A 25040-nucleotide genomic window follows, 5' to 3' on the forward strand; every position below is an offset into this window, starting at 1 on the left:
GTTGTAGCCCAACACGCTGGCCAAATGTGGAGAAGTGGATATCACATGCATTTGAGAACATTATGATTTCCTTAGAGACAGCAAGTGATGATAAATTGATTAAAACACACATAATTATGTTTTCCTAACTCGAAACTTTTGAAGTGCGTGCCGGCGAAAGGGAGAAATCATATTATGATAACATATACACTGTATCCGCGTAGTTTAATTAATAAACTTGGTAACTATAATTACTATTAAAACTTCAGTTATAGTGTACATTATTTTCCTAGCTGCATTTTATCTGCACACTACTAGAACTGTTTGCAGACTACACGCTGACTGCAAACAGATAGCGTAATCGGTTGTCATTTACACCACAGATTTATCAATTTTCAGTTGACTTCCAATGCAGTCGATCTAAATTTCCTCAAAAACTAAAGGCGGTTGAAACTTTGTTTAATCGCGACATAACAAAGATGGGTCTAAAAATTGTCTCAAACTGTTTTCGTCGTACACTTTTTCCTTGTCATCATTAAAATTCAATGCTTCACATATCCTGCATAAGTGGTAAGACTTCGAGCCAAAGTAACCATGTTCATTAGCGATTGCAAAGTCATTCCTCCATCGATGATATTTGAGAAGAAGTGTCTCGTCTTGACTTATTTTGATCATGTCGTATGCTAATTTTTGTGCATTTTCATAACTGTCTACGTGTAAAAACGAGTCCGGTGGCAAAAGCTTTTCACAGACGTCTATTGAGGGGCCCATTATCACAGGTATCGCGCCTTTGCTATAGGCATGGTAAAACGATTTCTCTGTCAAATATTCATCGCATTGCGAATTCTCGAATACTAAATAGAATAAATATTCCGACATCAACTTGCAATCTGCTCTGAAATGTCCAGGACAGCTGAAACAAATAATGTTACGAGTACAATCCTATCTTGGAAATCGGAATATTGCTTCGGGTTTTTGTGTGCAAAAGGAAAACGTTTTGTAAGTTTTTGACAAAGTAGGAAGTTGTAGATATGCGTTATAACACCGGTCTAGATACTAGTGTTTCCTACCTAATCGCACTCTGCCCCTTAAGAAAATGGTTTGCCGATCTATCCATACAATTAATGTTGTGAATCTAATTGGAACTAGAGTGCAATTGCGTAAGATTGTTTTTGTTTTTATACACTAAATATGTTGTGTTTTTGATTATACAAGGCTATTTTTAAAAAAAGGTAGGAATCCTACAATATTATCACTAACATACACACGATTCAGAGAAGTTATTAAAATCTTCAGTTTACTTTTTTATGAAAAATTACGATACTTTTTTCTTTTAATAATATACTTATTATTATAAATTTATGTTACTGTAATAATCCTTGACCGCTTTTTGACCTTAAATGCAATCACAGCTGGTTTTATGGTTGTCACTGCGTAAATTTGTATGACAACTTTGTAGAATTATATCGATACAAGTATTAATCTTTTGATAACGCTTAGATTTTTTTTTTTTGATATTAATATAAATGTAATGCCTTTTTGAGGTCGTCACTATCGACCCATTACCGGCCCTCTACTCGGCGTGGCGTGGGACTCCTATCAGAATGAGAGGGGTTAAAACATTAGTCCACAACGGCCACTGGTCAAGTGCGGATTGGTAGACTTCACACGCCTTTGACAACATTATGTATGGACAACTCTCAGGCATTTAGTTTTCTTCACAAGGTTTCCTTCGCCGTTAAAGCAAGTACATAATATTCGAAACATTTTGTGCCGGGGATCAAATTCGGAAATCCCGAAATCTCAGGCTATTTTACCACTCTGTTCATTTCTTACGATAGCTCTACCTTAATAATAAGTAAAAAATAAATAAATAATAATAATCTTTTTTTTTATAAATTTTTAATAGTGTATTTTAATTTATTCTTAAGCATTGTTAATAATTTAAAAAAAAAGGAAAATAATAAATGATAGAAGTAAATAACTATAAAAAGATGTATCAAATACCTGTTTTTATGATTCAACGAACATTTTCCATACACATCAACTGTCAAATACTCCTCCAAGCGCTTCAAGTAATCCATTCTTCTAGATACACCACAATTTGATATAAGAATTGTAACCAATATATCCGTACGTTTGTTATCCCAATACGGAACCAATGTAGACAAAGAATCCGCTGTTATTCCACTCAATATCGGCTTTTGTAAGGGTATCGTTCGGCCGTATGGTACAGGCACGTCGGAATCGCTTCTGAAAAATATTTCCTAATAAATCATCGCAAAAATAAGTAGGGTTTAGTGGTCGAGGAAATCGGGAATTTATTACAATTTGTTGTGTGTCGAAAAATACGGATTGTATTGTTTCAAGAGAGGTATTATTTGTAAATGGTTTGATGCTCAATAACTCAAAAGTATAAAACAAAATGGATTTACGAATAATTATGCTAACCTGAAAAAAAGTTTTTTTTTATTTAAATGTTATTATGACGAACACTGAAAATAAAATCACATTCACATAATATAATAAACAATTACAGTTAAAATAAAACTAACTATTGTATACATGGTATAGGTACAAACCTGACTTATTTGAAAGAGTAAATAAAATGTCCAGCTTTAGCTTATAAAATGCTCCAATATTTTCCATTTAAAGTAAAACTGTTCTTTGTCAAATAGCGAAACAACGATAAACCACATAAATCTAAGACTACTTTTGCTTCTTCTTTATAATAAACAAGAGCAAATACACAGATTTTATCAAAGGCAATCTTTGTAAACAACCCAGTACCAATTGCAAGATGCGACAAACGCGATACGCCACACGGCGCCGAGAGTCTGTACAAGGTAATTTAAAGACTGTCTTATCTCTTAAGACCTCTTCATTGGAATTTTAAGAGCTCTTTGCACAGCTTATCTTACTATACCTATAGAATATCGTGTGTGCGAGAAAGTCGAACTTAACCGAAAACATAGGAGTTCCAATTAGGTACATCTCTAGATACGTAGACGGCAGCGAAATGTATATAAACTAGATATGAACACATTGCTCAAAGTCATTGTTACGGCAGTTATGTTATGAGATAAGAAAGTTGACCCCCACGGTTTACGAACAACAACAAGGTATAAGGCGATATATATTCTTGTTGATGAAAATAACTTCCAGGAAATGCTTATAGGAAAGCTTTTTTTTATCACCCTACAAGTTAGACCTTGACTACAATCTCACCTGGTGGTGATGAGATGATGAGATTTTGAGTGATGATGCAGTCTAAGATGGTAGCGAGCTAACCTGTTAAGGAGTATGGCAGTTATATTAAACCCATACTTCTAATGGGTTTCTACGCGACATCGTACCGAAACGCTAAATCGCTTAGCAGCACGTTTTTGTCGGTAGGGGTAACTAGCCACGGCCAGACCAGACCAAAGAAAGTTCTGGAAACAATAAATTCCCAAGTCTTCCCTGCCGGGAATCGAACCCTGGACCACCAACTTAAAACACTGCTGCCCCAGGGAGGTCAACAAAATGTTTCCATATATGTTTCTTTTCAAAAAAAGAAATTCACAAAGGAGGAGGAGCTAATGACCTTATTTCCAACACGGTACTCAATGGTTGGTGGGCTTTAACGATTCCTATCACATTGTCTGAAGCGGTGAAGCGGTGATAGCCTAGAAGTTAGGACTTCCCAGCACGCACCTCTGACTTTTCGAAGCTAGGTACGTTTTAATTAAAACATCACTTACATCAACGGTGACGGAAAACATCGCGAGGGAACCTGCATGCCTGAGAGTTCTCTATAATGTTCTCAAAGGTGTGTGAAATCCACCAATCTACACTGGGCCAGCATGGTGGACTACGGCTAAACCTTTGTTATTGTGGAAGGAGACCCGTGCCCTGCAGTGGGCCGGTAAAGGGTTTTATATGATGATCACATTGTCATAACGTGCTCTCCGATTCATGGAGTTGTACAATGTCAAATTCCTAACTCCAGGCTGGTAAGTACCTATTGGTAATTTCTGTGCAGAAAACTACGTAACAGATTTTGGGTCCGACCCGGAAAACTAACATAAGACATCGGGACTGGTAGCGCAACATGTGACCTTTTACACAGGTATTTAAATTTATTAAATATTTGTGTATTTATTGCATAAGTTAAGTACGCATACTTTTGTAGTTTTGTTTAATAATTACTTTGTGTACAACCCATCCTGAGGTCGCTTTCAAAGATCACTTTAAGTTATAAGGCCGAGTTTGCACCCTATATAAGAAAGACGTGTTAGTTACAACATTTATAACTCAAGAACGGCTGGACCAATTTTTATGATATTTGATTTTTTTGGATTTCTCTGAGACCGGTATAGGATGATAAGTATTAAAATATAACATTCATAAAAAAATTAATGTATAAAATATATATATATAAATATATATATCTACAATAAGGAATAAGCCAACCCACCTGTATGTCATGGACCAGTTAAAAACATCAGCCAGCCGTGCCAGCTCGGGTATATTTTTCGCCATTGAAAACGAGTGCACCGGAGACTCGTCGCTCAAAAATATCCATCTTTGCTTTGAGTTCCTTTTAGTTTCATTCGGAAATAGCCCGCGTTGTATGTGGATAACCACAGCATCGGCTGTGAGCAACTCTCCGTCATTCCCTGTGAATTTACAGTTCTTAACACTGCAATCAGTGAGAGGCTCGCTTAATCTGTAATGTCATAAATCACAATAATAAGAGCTACTAAGGTTGAAAGTCAAATGACACCTTATTTAAAAAAGCCTACGAAAGGCAGTACTGATGCACACCAATCATCTTTCACAAGATAGTGAGATGATGGTAGAATTCTCTTAATTCTAAATTTAAAACTAAAGCCAGAAGCCCGTCTCATCACCATCAGTCACTGTTAAAATAATAAATAAAAATAAACTGCGTGCATTACACATCACCATCTAGCCCCAAAGTAAGCGTAGCTTGTGGTATATGTACTAAGATGACTGATGAATATTTTTATAAATAATATACACAAATACTTATATTATACTGATAAACACCCAGACACTGAAAAAAATTCATGTTTATAACACAAACATTTTCCAGTTGTGGGTCACATCCACGGTCCTGGACTCGGAAAGCAGGGTCGCTGCCCACTGCGCCAATCGGCCTTCAAATTATTCATGCTTCAATATTATATGTTTAATACATCAAGTATAAAAAAAAAAATTGTTCTCTATTGTTCTCTATTGTTATTTTTATTAAATGACAAAGCAGGTGGCCCACCTGGTGGCAAAAGGAAAATCATCGCCTGTAAACAGAGAAATACTTCTCAGAGCATGCCATTAACAATGTTCTGCTCCGTGTCTATTAACCTGAGGCGTAGGTGTTGGAAGCCTCGTGTGCCTCTAATTACACGGGAACGTAAAAGATACTTTTAAATTAATTTTGACGACCACAATGGCGCAACGGTGAGCGGTATGAATTTAACTAGGAGGTCCTGGGTTCCCTTCAGGGGCAATTTGGAAATTTATAATTTCTGAATTTTCTCTGGTCTAGTGGGAGGCGTTGGCCGCGGCTAGTTACCACCCTACTACAAAGACGTGTCGCTAACCGATTATGTATTCCAGTGTGATGTTGCGTCAAAACCGATTAGGGATATAGCTACCATACTCCCTAATCCGCTCACATCTTAGACTGCAACATCAGTTACCACCAGCAGGGCTAGCACGGGCGGGATATAAAAATTATATCCCCCGATTATATCCCCTGACAAGGGATATAATTAACGTGCCCACCTGCTAAATCACTTGAACATGGAATAGGAGATGTTTACCCCCGTTTTTAATACACATAAATTATATGGATATTATTCCACTTGTGTGCCAGTGCTCTGAGAGTTGATAAAGCTGTGGGAGAAGATTAATTTATATCCTTTCCCGGGGATATAACTGTCTCCTGCCCATGCTAGCCATGCAGGTGAGATGCAGTCAAGGGTTAACTTGTAATATGGAATAAAAAAATTATTAAAGAAATCCTATAATGGGATTTTTTACAAGCTTACGTTTTATATAAAGTAAACATATTACTAATGTTTATAGAGAAATCCCCCATAACTTCGTATGTCCATTTAGATTAATTTGAGCTTCACTAATCTTGCCAGAAGGGCTTTGATGTTCTAAATTGTGGTAATAGTTACGTTATCCGATGAATTCATGTTAATTTTTAATGTTATAGATCGATTATCGTATCGCTATCTAGGTATAACCACTAAAAATAATTATGAAGTTAGGTATAATCGATTTTGATCTCTATAACACGCAAAGTACGGACACTAGAACTTATAATTGACACTCCCTTCCTCGGTCGATGCCTACAAATTATGACTTCATTCTTAATCTTATGACGTTAAACTTCGTGCAAACACGCACGAATTATTAATGTCTACCTATATTAAATACCATGATTAACTATATACTTACTTAAATGCTTAGATTAATGCGTGATCTAAAAAAGGTTAATTCACGGCTAATCTATGAGTCATAAGATTTGCCGTCAATTAAGTTTTGACATCACAATGTTAAGTAACTAAGTACTAAAATTTGACGCTAAAAACAAATAAATGACGCATGATCCACAAAGATATTTTTTTCTATGTTCTGTAGCCTAATACACTACTTAATATGTAATTCCTGACTTATCCGCTTATTCAAGAATCAGTACTCCGAAACAGTGAATTCCGTCTGGAACGTACCGACAACTATCTTTGAGGAATCTCACGGATAACATTTTCAATGTTTTAAATAGATAACTATGGATAGATAAAGTCTATAGAACATAAGAAGGATTAAAAAATACATGCGCTAAAATATTCGCAAATATCGCTTGAAGCGATCTCCCCCACCTCCATAACGTTTGGTTGGAGAAACTATTTTAGTTTTGCTTCAGATTGGATAGAATCAGGGGTTACTTTGCTAAATTCCATGAAATATTGTGAATAAAGCTTAATTTTCTGAACTTTGTTTCAGACTTTTTAATTTTAACCTTAATAACTTTTTGTCATCCAAGATGTGTGATAGCACAGAAGGAGTTTAGATACATTTATAATTATTGTATTGTTTTATATGAGTCCAAGCTCCAAGTTTAGCTGTTTCACAAAATCGACGTCTTATGAAAAATTAAGGATTATAACATAACAGCAATAATTATCTTTATTATTCTGAACCTTGGTTTTTAAGCACATCACAAACTATAAGCACAAGTAAAAATATAAGCACCTTAAAATGTAAGTGAAAATTTTACACTACACGTACCCTATCCTTAAGTACCTTAATTTTTAAAAACGCCTAAAACATTGAACTCAGCTTCAAATTAAAGCGCATTTCTAAATTTATTCATTTCTCGATCACCATCGCCATATTAATCGCTTACCGCCCCTCTACAGGACACGGGTACTATGACATTACACAACTTTGAGAACATTATGGAGAACTATCAGGTAGGCTGGTGCGCGTTGTTTTACTTCACCGTTGAAACGAGTTATATTTTAAGTGCTTGGAACGCACATGACTTAGACAAGATAGAGGTGCAAATTGGCATCCGAACTCGGGCCCCCGAAAGTAAAGTCGAAGGCCTTTACCGACTGTGCTACCACCGCTAAGTAATTATAATTCATCATAATTCATATAATTCATCAGTCTTATTAGCTTTATAAGCGTTGTAAGTCTATAAACACCAAGTCAAAGATTAGGAGCATAAGCTTATCAGTGGCGTGCGTAAAGTACATGGTAGGCAGATGATATAAAATGAAGAAAATCTCCATTACGAGTTTTAAAAAACCTAAGGAAAAAAAACTTAACCTAAACTTGTAAGAGTTATGAAAAGCCTACCCTTACGCATTTATAACTCGTACTGGACATTTTCTTCATTTTATATCATCGGCATACTCTGTGCATACCCTCTATGCACGTCACTGAAGCTTAGCACAGTTCAACGTAAGCAAAGTTTCAGTTCGCTTTAAAGATCTGAACATCATAGTTTAGATACTCTTTGTTCTTTTAATTGGAATCGATATATAATATGATTCTGTTAATGTCCAAAAACACATTCTTTATTCTTATACTGACCGTTTGCTACTGAAACTGTTGACGTGGCGGTTCACCAGCCATTTCCAATACTTCCATATTAAAACTACAAATGTTCGGTTCTGTCTTTCTTGTGCATATTTAATGGCACCACGTGAGTTATTTTGAAACAAAATTGATCCTAAATTTGATGTTCTCCAATTCTGAAACAATTATTTAATTTGTTATTTTCTTTTCATTGCTTTTCAATTTTTTTTTGCCATGCATATACAGAGGAAAGATTTAAAAATTTCGAGATTCGTAAGAAAATTAGTTATTTATATGAACTGAATAGCATAAATAAATAGCATGACTAATGAATTAGGCGATATACCTATGTATATTGAAAAAAAAAACGTTTCACCAACTCTTAAATCTTACTACTGGTGAGCTGTTGATGAATGCCTAGGTATCTCCTTACATGAGCTTTACTTATTTAGGCATTAAATGAATAAATAAATAATTAATATACTACGACAGTTACTCACATCGCTATCTAGTCCCAAAGTAAGCGTCGCTTGTGTTATGGATGAGAGTACTGATGAATATTTTACTACTTAAAGATAAACACCCAGACACTAAAAACATTCGTGTTCATCACACAAAAACATTCCAGTTGTGGGAATCGAACCCACGGCCTTGGACTCAGAAAGCAGGGTCGCTGCCCACTGCGCCAATCAGCCTAAAAATTTGCCTTGTTCGTCGTTAGTAAAAATGGGCATATAAAGTTTTTCTAAAGGGTAAAAGTAGGTTTTAAATATGTTCGACGACCTCCCTGGAGCAGCAGTCAAGTGTGGTGCCCAAGTCTTGGTGACTTGGGCACCACAGCGCCATCTCCGCACTTCTATCCCCGGCTGGACAATTTGGTATTTATAGTTTTTATTTTTTTAATCTGGAGGCTTAGGCCTTGGCTACCTCGCTACCGATAAATACTTGCCGCCAACGTAACTTATATTTTAATATAACTGCTATAGGTACCTACCCCTAACAAGGTAGCCCGATACGATCTTACGGCCGTTTACTGTATTCAATCTATCTATTATCTGTCGGTAAGTTGCTTAGCAAAGTTGTCATATTTTAAAAGTTGTAAGGATATTTTTTGAAAATTCAAAAAGTTACAATGTAATTAATCTATAGATTACGTATAGATTTAATATTGAAAATGGACGTTAGACTGCAGCATCGCTTACCACCAGGTTAGATTGCAGTCAAGGGCTGCTACAAGTTGTAATGGAATACAATAGGTAAAGGTAACTTTTGTCACAAAATAAAACCTAAGTGCCCTAACATAACTATAATTTTTTAAGCAGAGCAGTGTGTGTGGGTCGAAGCTTAAAATCCCTCCTACATGATATAAAAGAGGGCAGGGTATGTACCCGTACCTACTTGTGTCCATGGAAAAATGAACACACATTGGGCTAGGCTTATAATAATGCTTAGTTTATTTGATAAAATAAATTTTAAAGTTCACCTACCTGTCGCTTTTCATAATATAAATCGACAATTTGTTCATGATTATAAGAATTACTGAGTCTGTAAGTATTTTCATATCGCACATCCATCCACCGATTCATATCACTTTTGTAAATAGATTCAAATTTAATTTCGGGTTTATAAACTAATAGTAAAAGTAGGCATATTAACAAAATTATGAACAATGTATTAAAAGAAAAAAACCTTTTGAGCACAGTACTTAAATAACGCATTTTAGATAACCATCAACAGTTCAATACTTAATTCTTACAATAACACAAATTTAAATCCAATTCGTTTGTACACTTGTGTTTTTATGTTATTATCTATGCCACATTATCACAGTTCCGAATTCCGTGATCGAATAAGATATCGCGGGCTGCCCGTTGTAATCAAATAAGTATATCATAATCAAGGTGATAAGAGTTAAACTGAACAACGAATTTCAGCGTTTTTTCTTCACGAACTGAAATTACTATAATTGCAATTCCGTACCTACCTAACAAACGCGCACATTGGTGTCACTATGGAAAATGGAAATCAGATCATACATTGTTTTCGAAATGTAAACTTTGTGTCTTTTTATCGGAGAACAATAGCTGTTAAATCATATTTTTGTTCCGATACAAGGCCGTCGCCATTGGCTCTGAAATTGATGTAATTTATACCAACTGCCGCAATGGTTAGCATTTCCGTCTGCGATTTACGAGTTCCTGGGTTTGATTCCCAGATCGGGCAATAGTTAGGCAATGAGTTGAGAAATTCTCGGTACCACCCGATACTGTCGGAGAGCACTCCAAAACGTCGGAGGGTCCCGATTATGATCATAAGTGTAATACGGCACGGCACGTCTTTGTCGGCAGGATGGTAACCACCAGACCAGACCAGAGAAAACATATACTAAGTTATAATTACATTCTTAATTGCCTCTCCTGGGAATCGAATCCAGGACCTCGCATTTGTAAGACCACAGGGTTCACCACTGCGCCAGGGAGGTCGACGTAGGTATGATATGTTAAATATCAAAGTCAAAGTCGAATATTTCTTACAAGAATTACAAAATTCGCTAAGTAGAGAAAAACACAAAACCAAGCACATTACACGTTGTAAGCGCACACTATAGATATAAATCTGTAAACTATACAGTTTATCTAGGTACCAGGCATAACTTAATGCAGCTAAAAAGAAAAATGTTCGTTTAAGCGGGTAGTAACTTTGATGGGTAATCTCATAGGGATCGATTTATATAATAAATAAATAATAAAAATAAACAAATATACTACCAAATTACACACATCGACACCTAGCGCCAAAGTAAGTGTAGCTTGAGTTGTGGGTACTAAGATAGCTGATGAATATTTCTATGAATATAATAAACAGAAATACTTATAAATATACAGATAAACACCAAGTCACTGAAAATCATTCATATTCATCACACAAACATATTTTAGTTGTAGGAATCGAACCTACGGCCACGACCCAGAAAGCAGGCTCGCTGTCCACTGTGCCAGTTGGCCGTCAGTGCATGTATAATAAAAAGCGAGGTCACGTTATGGTTCTCATAAAAAGACTCAGGGTCACTACTCAGCGGACGATGGAAAGAATTATGTTTCGAGTATCCCTACGTGATCGAATCAGGAAAGAGGGGATCCTTAGAAGAATTAGTACCAACAACTCTAGGAGTCGCAAAGTTAAGGTGTCAGTGGGTGGGGCACATAGCTCGGAGAACCAATTGACATTGGGGTCCCAGGGTGCTGGAATGGAACCTCACACCGATAAACGCAGCGTTGGTGCCGATAACCCCCCACTAAATGGACAGATGACATCAAGCGAGTCGCAGGGAGCCGCTGGTGGCACAAGACATGTATTTTGAACTCCCTAAAAATACCTATCTCCAGCAGTGGACTTGATTAGTACACTATAATATTAGGACTAAGAACCGCTAGACAGAACTGGTACAAAACACAGGATTCCAATAATTAATAGGTTCAAATCGATGCGAATTCGCTCGCACAGATAACTAACTTAATAATAATTATAAGTTGTAACAGCATCACCCAAGGAAGGAAGCGAGCGCAAAAGCTCGCTATGAAAAGAGCCCCATAGCTTGAATACATAGGCAGCAGGGTGATTACGTATCTCGCGACAGGCTTGCGACAGGCGTAAATCTTGTAATCACTGCTATCAAACGTCACTTTTCCATACAATAAATACCTAAACAAGAGTGACGTTTGACGACTATTGATATTGTGTTGGATTGTGTCAACTAATTCATAATTCATATAGACATATTTGAACTGGCGCGAATAGTCACTCAATTGACGCGAAACTAAAGCAGCGCGCATCCGCCGACCGCCGCAGAATTTTATTTAAATCTGTCTGTATTCATCTGAATCGGTAAGAACAACCAACAACCACCAAAACAACTCGTAATAAACAAACGTATTGGTACTCTGTAAATTGTGTCATAATATGATTCTTGTGTTGCGATTGACTAATGTTTGCAACTATTTTTTTAAATTATCGATTATTAAGTTACTATTTTTGAGAAGGTACCAGAAATTGTTGAGTTCAGACAGTTTTGTTAACATCCCTAATTGGGAATTCCCCGTAATTCGTAATCGCATTGCATCATCCTGAGAGCATTATTGTGAGTATGGAGGGTAGAGGTAAGGAGGATCATCTGTGTATATGAAAAAGTGTCGTCAAAATGTATTAAATTAGGATGGCGCCACATTTGCATCAAGGTAACTCTTAAAAGAAGCGCCAAATATAAATATTGTTAGAATAGGCTTGAAAAATAAACAAGGAAGTAAGGTTATATTTACCACAATATTTTGTACAACGTAAGTTGTTGAAATTCTCAATAATTAACTACTTTAGTCGATAATGACATTAAATTTTTTAACTCGGCATACTTCAATTCATCTACGATTGCTACACTCATACCATACCCTGTGCATCCACCAGCGCCATTGTGGAGGATTTTTGAACTGTTATTTAGCGCATACAACTGGACACTTTTTCAACTTTTCTCCCATATAAGATGACTCTCCTTACCTCTACCCTCCATAATTGTGAGGCATCATCACTACGAACGTCAAAGTCAAACATTGATTATAATGACTTCACTTTGCTGTCACGGATCACTTTGTTTACTCACGTTTTTTTCGGCGGGAAACTTCGTACATGGCGGACGCGGTTTTCTCAAATTTTTCTTTGATTTTACTGTAAACTCGTCTTGAAAAGGATTTGGTGTTGTTTATATTGAACTGTAACTTGGCCTGTCAATTTGTGCACACGTGTTAGTGAGATTCCGGTGTAATTTCGGTGTTTTATGTGAATTTACACAGCAGCAGAAATAGTTGTTATTGGTGATATTCGTATAAATCTAACCGTATTTGGTGTTGGTTAAATATTTATTATGTGTCTGTAGTTATAGTGTTTCCAGTAAAATGGATCTAGATACACCTCCTGAGCCGCCCGACCCGGGGGCATCAGCCTCGTCTCGCAAACGACAAGGAGAGGATACCAACGTATATGCGGCCAAAAAAACTATAACTGATCCTACTCTGGTAAACCCATCCGTTCAAAGCCTTTACATACATCCTTCCTTCACCGAAGGCGCCAAGTCATACTCTGACGATGATAATGGGCCTTTTATCGTCCAAGTCTCACGGGAAGTGGAGGACCCATCCTCTGGAGCGTCATTACGGGCTATAAATTTCGGTCAATTCTTGCACAAACACAAAATTGGTTCAATTATCCACGACGGCGTCAAAAATATAGGCCGCAACAAAATTACTGTAGAGTTTACTTCTGCCCAAGCTGCCAACAACTTTCTGGTTAGTCCAGTTTTGAAGTTATGCAAATATAGAGCTATAATTCCCACATACAACATAACCAGAATGGGGCTGGTGAAAGGAGTTCCCGTGGACTGGTCGATGGACGAGCTTGTTGATTCGCTAGAGCTCCCGCCTGGCTGTGGTGAGGTTCTGAAATCAAGGCGACTGAACAGAAAATCTGTCACAGAGGGTGTCATCACTTGGGTGCCTACCCAATCTGTTGTCCTAACCTTCAGGGGGCAAATGCTTCCTGCTAAGGTATATTCATACCACACCTCACTGCCAGTTGAAACATATAAACTTCCAACAATACAGTGCCAGAACTGCTGCCGTTTTGGCCACATTAAAACAATCTGCAGATCTAAGCCCAGATGCTACAGATGTGCTCAGCCCCATACAGGTGACTCATGTTTGGTCATCAAGGAATTATCTACATGTTTACACTGCTCTGGTAGTCATTTTGCTACTGATAAAGACTGCCCAGAATTCTCCAGGCAGCAATCTATTAAAATGGTCATGTCTCAGAATAATAAATCTTACATTGAAGCATCATCTCAGTTTCCTCCTGTCCGCAGGTCCTATGCTGAGATAACAAAAGAAATGTTTACTCCTACTAATGTAACTTCCTCCAAAACCTCCTACCGGCAAACAGTTTTCCGCTCTCCTCGTCCCCGAGCTCCTCTAGCAAAGGGCTACGATAAAAAAGCTGTTCAGACTATTGTCGGTGATTACTCCTCATCCCTTCCTAATGGATGCGCTCTCAACAACAATGTTGAGAACCCTCCCTCCCAAGGTAAAATGCTTGAGTTTATCTCTGAATTTCTACTTAGTATTGTCGCTCCATGTAGTGAAATTCCCTTACCGCCCAACGTTGCCAAAAACTTAAGCCAACTTTTTAAACTACTCCAAAATGGGCCCAATAACCCTGCTACAGTGGAACTGTAAAAGTTTACGTCCCAAGAAACATGAGTTAACCTTCATAATCCCACCATTCTTCCTCCCAAAGTCCCCCGTCCTTTGAGTGTTAAATGTTTTTTAATGTTTGTTTTCAGTCCTTATTGTAGATTTTTATGTAAATATATAGTAAGTAATAAAATTAAAGTATAATGTACAAAAAATATCCGTGTAAGATATATATGCATATGTTGTCTGTGTCCTTAGGTTAAAGAGCTAACTAGCTAATAACAACTATTTCTTGGTACAAATTCAAAATTAACTTTTCATTAGTTTCACCGATCAATCTCCTTCGTGCCTTCTTCATCTACAAGACATTGGCGAAATACCTTGTGCCCAGTTGGCGCAGACAAAAGCCATAAACAAGAATTGAATTGAATTGTTTACTCACCAAATGTCATCAAAAATGAAAATATTCCATTGGGAAATCTGAAAGAACGGCACTGTTATACTTGAAAAGTGCGCAAAATATTTGTAATGAAAATTAAACATCTGTAATACCTACATAAATTGTTTTTGATTTTATTACATCGGAGGTTATATTTGTGTAAAAGAAAGATGACCGAAATTGAAAACAATCACCTGGCTCTGGAACGATCGCAATTAGAGTTGGAACAAATCATGCAAGATGGGAACCATGGAACTGATGCACCAATTTTATCACCGGTACAAATTCAACAGGAATATTTTGAAAATCTCCCTGAATATGATTGGGTCAAGTAAGTTTATTAAACTATTTTGTAGGTATGTTCATTTTGTATGTTCAATTGTACACAGAGGGTTATTTGTACGCTACTAGTTAAAAAAACAGAACAAGAATAAAGAAAACATAGATAGAAACAGTAGCACGCAGCACGTAGCAGTAACACAGATGGCATAGTTTTACAAATAAATGTGGCATAATGAAGAAACCCCTTTTCATTGTGGGAGGAGATCCGTGCCCTGTAGTAGGCTGGTAATGGTTTGATATGATGAATGAAAAAATTGAGAGGAGTAATGCAATGGACTGATCACAGGCTCTCAAGCAGAACACTGCACAGCTAATCCGATGATATACCATGTTTTTTTGTAAGACCCTAAATCCATACTAATGTTATAAATGCAGTAGATAATAATTGATTGATACTTTACAAATTATATTTGGATTTTATCCTGAAAAATCGTCTGGGTTTTTTTTATTGCTAATACAGGGTTTATAATAATAAACTTTGTTGCTAAAGCAACACAGCCAAACTGATTGTTACAAAATTTTATATTAGCTCACACCCTGGACACAGAAAATATATTAAAGCTGGGGGAAACAAACTATACACACCATTGATATAAGAATCTGATAAACCTTGACTTGCAAAAGAGTGAATGAAACAATACAGACAGTAGCAGAACTGTGCAAAACTGAGGCTAACAAATCTTATATGAAATTCCGTCTCCATATGGTCTGTCCCCACCACACTTTACTGTTGAAGAACTACCTTACCACAAATATTGTCATGCATTATCCACAGTTCTGTCCAGTACAGTCTAAAGGTTGATCCTTTATGACTATACTGATAAATCTTATCTTTAGTTATTAATTACATAATATTTTTAGGTATGAACTCAGCAATCGTAAATACCTGTTACAAAATATAGCGTTTGCCTTGTTTGGCAGTCCAAGCTTAGAAGGAGATATGTTTGATCCTTCTTTAGAAAATTCTCATCTTGAAGGCTACACCTCTCGGCAAAAAGAACGGGTCATGAATGTTTATGAAAAATTATGTGAACAAAGTAAGAATACACTTTAGCTTAATATAAATAAAAACATCTTTTGGCATTGACAAACACAGTTGTCCATTAGGAGAGAGGGAATTAGAGCATTGACCTGTCACTCTGCTCCAGCGCAGATTGATGGACTTTTAAGACTATTACCTTGTCATGTTGGTGACTAATAAATGATCCAATGTCCTCTCTGAATGAGTGGAGCTCCTCAAACTTAGTATGTGGCAAATATTGGCCCAACTTAATGATCAAATCTGGAATCCATGGTCAACTTAATCAACTACTAGACTTACAAGGTAGTTAGAAATAAACCAACATATAGAATGCAAGCAGGTGTTTAGATGTATGGAATTTCATGGTATACAATGTACATAAATCTAAATTTACTATATAATCTGCGAAAAGCAGGAAGTACTGTATAATGCAATTTATAATTTCTTCAATCCACACTAAACAGATCTTCCAAAATGTACTGGTTTTACTTGAAAACTAGATAAAATGGCAAATTTTTCACTTAGCAATCATTAATTGTAAAGTCAACTTATTACCTTATACCATGCAGTTTTTCCTACTTTTTGTCCATATTATATAGCTATTCAAACCTGTTTTTTTTCTATATATATATTTTCTTACCAACTCTCCAAAGATTTTCATTAACATATCACATTAAAATGTAAATATATATTATGTTATAGGTAAATACTCGCAAAACAGTGAAGACATTTTCATGTCTGTGTTATTAATTGTTTGCGCAAAACCTAAGCCTGTGAAATTCTATAAGATAGAACCATCCAACCATTGGTTGGACTTACACCAACGGACTGATACTGATATTTGGTGTACTGCTGTGTTTCGCGTGAGAAAATGTATCCCTACATTAGTTGGAGGTGAGTTTAAAAGGGACTATTAGTTCACAATAGTAACTTTAAAAATAAAGTGTACATAAAGCATTAAAATGTGAACTTGTTATGTGTTATTCATGTGTATGTATGCAGACATTTTTACCCTATTAAAGAAAAATAAATATCTATGAAGATTGGGCTTATTTTGTTAAAAAAACATGTTCCTTGCTCAGCTTACACACACCTTGTGTTCGCTATAATATTCAAATAGCGAACGAAACGTAAAAAGCAATAGTATTATAAATAGTACCTAAATGATTCAAATAAATTGCCAAATATTTAAAAAAAATCTATGTCTGTTCTTGCAGGGCTACCTTTTATTTTTAGAAAGAGCTCGTTGTTTCTTGCCTTAATACTATTTTTTATATTTTTTTATTTTCCAGCTAAAACATGTAAAGTTTATGTTGATGAAAATGCAAGAGTTTACCAGGACTGGGATTCTTACTTGACCAACAACACTTTACCTAAGTGTGTTATCATTGCTCCACAAGATGGAGAATATCAGGGTGTAATACAAGAGGTATGTTTAAAAAGTTATACTGTTGGTCAGAATCTCACTATGTACAATAATAACAATGGTATATAGTCTATCACTATGTTAGTAATAAATCAAATCTGTCTAGCCATTTCAGTGGTATACAAAATGTAACCGAATTGCGAAATACTTTTGAAGGGTGTACATGTATGATAAAAGAACTTGGGTATGAATCGCTCTTACTTCATAGCTCAACATTAAGTAGACTGAGATGGTGATAACATAAAAAAAAACTGGCTATGTTTGTTGTGGGCTCTTAGACTAGACCAGGGCGCGCTTGGAATCCTCTTAGCATTAGTTTAAGTTAACAAATGCAGTTATCACCATCACTAACATTAGTGTAACATGTTGTTGTGTGTTGGCATAAGTGTCTGTAATAAGGTCTACAGGAAAAAAACATTTTGGAATTTGAATTTGGTGCATACGTATATTTGAACAGGAGTCACCCTGTAAAAATATATCAAATTAAAGAAACATATTTATTTTTCCATACAAACTAATCAAAAACATTTTCGTGTTTTCTTATGACAACCCTATTGAAGCAAAAGATCGACACTTGATTTTAATTTTGCTTGTGATGTTATGACTGTATCTGATATTTTTCATTAAAAACTATAGCAGTTGTTTACTCAAAAATTATTATCGTTTTTGATTCACTAATAAGTCTCTGGGATGGTGAATAATGTAAACAAACTAAAGCCTGTAAAGGAATATTTCGGTTTTCATTTACACATTGTATAATAACACACATGTTTTGTACAAAGTTTCACATGCTTAAAATTAGTGAAATAATGTGTTGTGATTATAGATTTTTAATTACAGGGAGAAGAAACATTTGCTGTCAAGTTAACCGTCACACCATCTGCATCATTAGGACTGACTGCAAGAGTGCTAAGTTCCGTTGACACAGCAAGCACAGTGGCTTCGATAGGAGCAGTGGGGGTTCTCGGTGTTGCTGCCTTCACACCTATTGGCCCTGCTGTGCTTATTGGAGCAACTGTGGCCACGGTCGCTACAGGCATATACGGCCTTGTAAGGTCTTCATTGCATTTACACGATAGACGAGTGCATGAGCAGGTACTCTTTAATGTTCTCTATTTCTGGTTTAAGGCAGGTGTGATTAAATCTAGACTGACCTAAAAATCAAAAACTATTAAGGCATTTGGCATTTAAGGTCTGGTTTAGTGCAAGAACTTTGGCTGTAGCTGCTAGTGAAAAATGCAGCTCTGGCACTTATTGTGGATACTGTAAATATTATACCACTTGTTGACTCTACAAAATTATATTCTACTGATAAAGTTACCAAAGGGGTGTCCCGATTATGTGAGAGAAATATAATTGGCACTGGCAGCTTATTTGTTTTTGGAATTTTAGGTTTATAGTTGTTTTATAGAACAGGTTACTAAAGTTTCTTATAGTTATTTGTAATAATTAAATAATTTTATGGTAGCTATATTATTATACTTTTCAAAGCATTAAGTAATTTTAGGTGTTACAATGAAGAGTTAAATGTAATATGAACTTGCCTGTAACGAACCATGAAAAATATTATAGTAAACTAGCGGACCCCAGCGCCATCTGTCGGGCCGATTTGTGAATCTAAACCATCCAGGGTGCCACCCAAACGCATACCAAAGAATTCATTCAAATCGGTCCAGTCGCTTAGGAGGAGTTCAGTGACATACACACGCACACAAGAAATATAAAGATAAACGAATTGTATACGATGGTCCTAAGTCTATAATTTGTTTTTCAGACCATAAGTCCAACAGATGCAGAAGCGCGAGGTAGTTGGCTGAATATAGCCGCTTCAAGCGTTGGCCTAGCCGCCGGCGCTGCCAGTGGCTTGCTTTCCAAATCAGCAGCGGCTGGCACTAATTTGTCCAAAGTAAGTATATAGGTAAGGGTAATAAAAACGGAATAATAATGTTCCACATTTTCATGAGATCAATACTATGTGATAAGTTATTATGAAAAATACGCAGTGACAAACATAACATCAGCTTTGTTTACATTCAAGGCCAAATTTGGTCATGGATACTTTGCAACGTATCTATGGTTTATGCTCAGAAGTGTAAATGCAATTTCAAGGCATTCAAATTAATAAAAAAAAATTGATAATATTTGATTTTATTTAATTATATATACCCTGTTAATCGAAATTGTAATCATATTCAATTGAGTATGGGTGATACTTTGAGCACAAAAGATCCTGGAGGGTCGAAGTGCATCCGCTGAAGCGGGCCTCATTACAAGATAGATGGATGATACTTTTATGGATTGTGTCCACATTCATTAACTGTTAGGTCAAGACTTTTGAATTAATTTCGAATTTAATTTATTTTTTTGTAGACTGGTCAAGTTTTGGCAGTATCGGTAGAAGTACTCCGACACGCGAACTTAGTCACCGGCGGTGCAGGCGTCCTCAACAGTTTGATACATATAATACTTAAGGTAAGCTTAACGGAACGGGCTTTGTTTTTTCTGTTTGGATTCGTTAACTCTGAAACGACTGAATAGATTTTATTTATGACAGTAAAAAAGAATCGCTAAATACTGTATTTATCTAATGACTGGCGGTCCCTCGCGACTTTGTCCGCGTACAAGTCAACCTTAAAAGGTAGACATACGCTGTCGCGGACTTTTAAAGGGGAACAACTTTGGCATACAAGATTTTATCGCACGTAGCGGAAGCTCTTTAAAACTCTAATTTTGATACATTCTTCATTGGAGTTATGCTCCTGTTGGTCTTAGCGTGATGATATATAGCCTATTAAAAGTGCCAGTAGTTCCTGAGATCATCGTGTTAAAGTAATCAAACAAACAAACTCTTCAGCTTTATATTTGGATATATGATTTATATATTATTTTTTTCTCTTTATTTAAAGAGCTTAGTCACATAATGTGACTATGTATGTCGCTCTGTTCTGTTAGTTATGTACAGATATTTATTCTCTTAATCTAAAATATGTTCTTACTAATTTATATATCAGTGTTGATTCTGATCTAAGAGGAAACGCTAAAAAGCTAATTACATCTACTATACTTAGATAACTATCTAGTAAACTTATTCTAAGTTATTCATTACGAACACATTCCAACACAACGTGATAAATATCCTCAATTACCCCACATGTGGAGCAATTAGGGCTTTAATTTTTTCCAATGAGGTAGGCAAACTTATTTGTTGGAATATGTCCGGAATGAAGTCTTAACGCTGTAATTGTATCAGAGCGATTGAGATATACATGGCTGGGGCTGCATCGTCTTGTACCAAATACCTTTCTCTCTGGATAGCTCATCGAAATATTCAGTCCAGTGAGAAAGGCACTTCGTTTCATTACCCGCAATGCCTACATGGGAAGACTGAGAGGGTCGCTAATGGGTTGATGATGATGATTTTATTTATTGATTTATTCTCTTTATTTGCACACAAAAACCTACCTACCTACGAACATACGCCAGGCAAAATCGCTTGATATGTTTAAAAATGCAGTTAAAGCTTATTATCTTGCGCAATAGCGCATAATAAGCTTTGCAGACGACTGGTTATTTTTATTTTTTTATTTCATCTATTCATTAATATAGCTTTTCATAATATATATTAGTTTATTATTTTTATATTTATTTTATATATATATATATATATATATAAATAAATAAATAAATATACTACGACAATACACACATCGCCATCTAGCCCCAAAGTAAGCGTAGCTTGTGTTATGGGTACTGAGATAGCTGATGAATATTTTTTTATGAATATAATACACATAAATACTTCTTATTACAGATAAACACCCAGACACTGAAAAACATTCATGTTCATCACACAAACATTCTCCAGTTGTGGGAATCGAACCCACGGCCTTGGACTCAGAAAGCAGGGTCGCTGCCCACTGCGCCACTGGGCCGTCATATATATATATTATATGAATATTTTATTTTATGTTTTTATTTGTGTATATTTTGTTTATGTATTTGAATGTAGGTTTATAATAATTTTACACCACCTTTTTGTTCTCGCTCTTGTTGTCTCCTAATCCTAAGGTTGCCTGGCAGAGATCGCTACTCCAGTTTTTTTGTGTTTCTCTCTATTCGTCCTTTATTTTCCTAACTATGTAGTGGTGTACAAATAAAGAGTTTAAATAAACAAAAAAAAAACATAATAATCAGTAAACAAAAGGCGGCATCATCGCTTAGTAGATCTCTGCCAGGCAACCTTAGGATAAGGAAACGAGAGGATATGTTGTATTGTATTGTACACGAAAATGAATGGAATCATTGAAATACACATTCCTTTTCAATGTTATGTATTTGTTTCCAGTACCGCAAGCACGGTGAAGCGCCAACAACGCTAGAACTGTTCCAATTCTCGGCGGCGACACTCTTCTTCTGCCACGCCGTGGTTTCCAACCGCACGGCGCAGAATATCATCGAAGACGCACAAGCTACCACCATCAACGAATACCGCACCTCCCTCAGAAGTAACAGACATAGGTAAGCGTTTAATTAATTATTGAAAAACTCCTTTATTTGTACACCACTAAGAAGATGGGAGATAAAAGCAGAATAGCAATACAAAGATATACGAAGGCTTTATCGCTTAGTAGCAATAAGGTTCTCACCATATATATATTGCCAACAATTTTCAAAATCCTCGGTCTACCGCACCACCTTCACGAGTAACAGACTGGTAATCGTGGTATTAGTCTTCATCATTTATTTATTTAGAAACTCTTTATTTGTACACCATTTCTGAGATGAGAAATAAAAGAAGAATAGCAATAAAAAGGTCGAAGTAGAATAAAAAGCCGGCCTTATCGCTTAGTAGTATTCCATCAACAGAGACAGAGCTCATCCTTGGAAGTACTACCGCCATGCTTCTGCCGCTAAGCAGCATTTTTGCGGTGCTGTGTTCCGGTCTGAAGAACGTGGGTGCTGGTGTAATTATAGGCCCACGAGGCTTAGCACCTACGTCTCTGGTTCATGAACACAGGGGATGCCCCTTGCATGCCCTTCGAAGTAGTTCTCTTTTTATTGGCGATGGATTTCCTCTTACCATCAAGACAACTAATCCTAACATGGAACCGTTATTTTACACAGGAAAATGTTCGACAAAATCAGCGCGGAATCCCGTAGAGTTCAAGGTGCCGTACAAGGTAACACCGAAGTTATAAAAGGTATCAAGAACATCTTGAACAAAGACCAGTATTTCGCGGACGTGCTAAAAATAAATAAAGATGTCAACCAGCACAAACTCAGGATATCAATGACCTCTGATGGCCAAGTGAATTTGAACTCCATGCACAAATTCAATCCTTCGGAATTGTATAACTTAGGTAAAGAGGGTAGGGCGCAATTATTCTCTTCTCTAGGTACGGCGTCTGTTAATACCAGTAATGTACCCACTCGTATCACACCATCGACTACAGCAGTTACTGGTTATCTGGACGGGGAAGAAGAACCTAGAGGTATGTTGGTGGGAATACATCCTGGGGAAATCATACGGATTGGGACATTACTAGTAAGAGTTAGCGCTTCTGGTGCTGAAAATGTTGCCTTACTGCTAGAGAACCTGAGCCAAGATGTCTATGCGAATTTAATGACAGTAGCTTTCAATGTTCTATCTAACCTGGTGCCGGAAGAGATCGCAAGGTTAAGACTCTTGAGCCCAGATGAAGATCTGATAGTGCAAACTGTGAAATTTGTGTTTAACTACCTGAGACACCAAAGGCCTTTCGGCGATCCGAGCCGCGAAACGGACAACGGTATAATGGTTGTTCTAGCGGAGTTCTTTCAAAATGGAATGATACGCCAAGATACCATATTGCACTTGAAGGATCAACTTTTGAATTGGGTGGACAGTGAAATACACCAAAGAAGACAGCAGTATCCAAACAAAAAAAGCATTGTATGCGCCAAATGTAATGGAATTTTATTTGTTTAATCTAAACCCAGGTTTATTTATGCTGATATTTTCTAACAAGCCATTTTTGAAGCGCACTAATATTGGCTGTGGTGTATTTTGAGAACTACCCGCACATATGTCCATGCAAACGTGATTGGATGGTAATTCTACTATTTATTGTTCTATATCCTTAACTTAGCCACATATAGATTTCTCTCATGATTATTTATCCTAGAATGAGGAAACTTTTGAGCGTGAATAAACTACGAAAATTTTGGTTTATGGTAAAATAACTAATTTATGAAAAATCTTCATGCCAGGCTTTAAATCCTAGCTTTAGGTTGATGAAAACAGGGCGGTACTTTGTAAGAAGTTTTCTTTGAATGACCTGCGAAGTGAGAGTGTTCCTCTGTATAAAGACAATGTTTTTCAGTTACCATCACGTGACCATTTTCTTGGTCCGTCAACTATGACCAAAAAAAATATTATCACAAATTACGTTATCGTTCTAGATCTAACTACTACGTGAATTAAGTCCGTCAGTTAACCTGAAATGAAAGAGCATTATTTTAGCTGCGCTTATGCAATGGTTACTGGCTTATTCATGAAGATAGGATAAAAATATTATATTGATCCAAAAAAAAAAAAAATTATAATATATTAAATGTACATTTTAATCCAAATTATAAGAAACATATCACAATTGTTAATTAAACTTCGGATGGCACTTATGATTAGCGGTAACGAATATTGTAATAACTTGACCACTATTTATCAGTAGGAACTAGTATTATTTACATTTTATATACTTGCATATTATTGCATATGCAAGCTAACGAAAAGTGTACGTTTTCCTATATTATGATATTATAATGCACTATAAGAATGTAATTATTATTTAATATACATAAAACTACACAAAAACTACTTTTTGATATAAAACACGCTAATGAGTAAGCGTTATGAATAATAAGAGATATATATATTTGAATGAATGAATGAATACACTTTTATTGTACACCAAAGAAAAAAAAGTAGTTACAGAGATATAAATACATAGCAAGAGAGTACAATTTGGTGTATATATTTGTGAGTAATATTTTTTAGTTCTTTAGATACAAAAATGTATTAAAAAGTATGAAAAGACTGAAAAATTCAAAAATTTAATTAAATCAATGTTAATTATTGTATTTTTGCGTGAAATTGAATATTATTCATCAAAAAATTGTATATTTAATTTTAAGATAATCCTATTAGATATATTTACATATTATATACATTTATAGTTTGTCGCAATGAATATTAACTTCAGCGGCACTGTGATATGAATGATTTACAAAAATCCATGTAATTTTGAAGATTATATTATATTGTATAGAGAATCTTATGAGATACGCTAAAATGATGAAGATAGTGCCTTGCACCTTATATTTGGTTTTTTTTATGTTTTTGGCTACAAAAATGTAATATAAATATACGTAATGCATTATAATATTGTGCGTTGTGTTTTAAATCTTCTTCTTACGTGCTGGCCTCAAGAAAAAACGCGTCGCGTGAATATT

At 35.9% G+C, this 25040-nt stretch overlaps 2 protein-coding genes across 3 annotated transcripts; one reads left to right on the forward strand and one right to left on the reverse strand.

The window, feature by feature from the left end:
• Window positions 1-219: 219 nt before the first annotated feature.
• Window positions 220-9917, reverse strand: LOC120629330 (4-galactosyl-N-acetylglucosaminide 3-alpha-L-fucosyltransferase FUT6-like). 2 transcript variants are annotated; one of them, XM_039898244.1, is made up of 5 exons: window positions 9573-9917; window positions 8101-8261; window positions 4439-4690; window positions 1987-2229; window positions 220-892 (listed from the first exon to the last, which is right to left on the reverse strand). In XM_039898244.1, exons 1-5 carry the CDS (start codon window positions 9801-9803, stop codon window positions 439-441), a joined length of 1341 nt encoding a protein of 446 aa, XP_039754178.1. In that variant the 5' UTR covers window positions 9804-9917; the 3' UTR covers window positions 220-438. The 2 variants fall into 2 exon arrangements, with proteins under 2 accessions (XP_039754178.1, XP_039754177.1); XM_039898243.1 differs by having other exon boundaries at window positions 1987-2232.
• A 4840-nt stretch (window positions 9918-14757) lies between these two features.
• LOC120629338 lies at window positions 14758-24516 on the forward strand. The gene is made up of 9 exons (XM_039898255.1): window positions 14758-15091; window positions 15964-16139; window positions 16826-17017; window positions 17416-17552; window positions 18390-18644; window positions 19324-19455; window positions 19920-20021; window positions 21895-22067; window positions 22674-24516. The coding sequence occupies exons 1-9, from the start codon at window positions 14931-14933 to the stop codon at window positions 23515-23517; spliced, it is 2172 nt and encodes a 723-aa protein (XP_039754189.1). The 5' UTR covers window positions 14758-14930; the 3' UTR covers window positions 23518-24516.
• Window positions 24517-25040: the final 524 nt, after the last annotated feature.

The sequence above is a fragment of the Pararge aegeria genome, chromosome 14 (genome assembly GCF_905163445.1).
Source record: "Pararge aegeria chromosome 14, ilParAegt1.1, whole genome shotgun sequence".
Classification (NCBI taxonomy): Eukaryota; Metazoa; Arthropoda; class Insecta; order Lepidoptera; family Nymphalidae; genus Pararge; species Pararge aegeria.

Excerpts from the sequence above, each read along its gene's own strand:
- LOC120629330 (XM_039898243.1), bottom strand. The coding sequence starts at position 9,803 with ATGCGTTATTTAAGTACTGTGCTCAAAAGGTTTTTTTCTTTTAATACA. Across the intron at positions 8,262-9,572 it reads TATATTATGAAAAGCGACAG|AATTGGAGAACATCAAATTT; the intron begins GTAGGTGAACTT and ends TAATTGTTTCAG. Across the intron at positions 4,691-8,100 it reads AACAGTTTCAGTAGCAAACG|ATTAAGCGAGCCTCTCACTG; the intron begins GTCAGTATAAGA and ends ATGACATTACAG.
- LOC120629338 (XM_039898255.1), top strand. The coding sequence starts at position 14,931 with ATGACCGAAATTGAAAACAATCACCTGGCTCTGGAACGATCGCAATTA. Across the intron at positions 17,018-17,415 it reads TATCCCTACATTAGTTGGAG|CTAAAACATGTAAAGTTTAT; the intron begins GTGAGTTTAAAA and ends TTTATTTTCCAG. Across the intron at positions 18,645-19,323 it reads ATAGACGAGTGCATGAGCAG|ACCATAAGTCCAACAGATGC; the intron begins GTACTCTTTAAT and ends TTTGTTTTTCAG.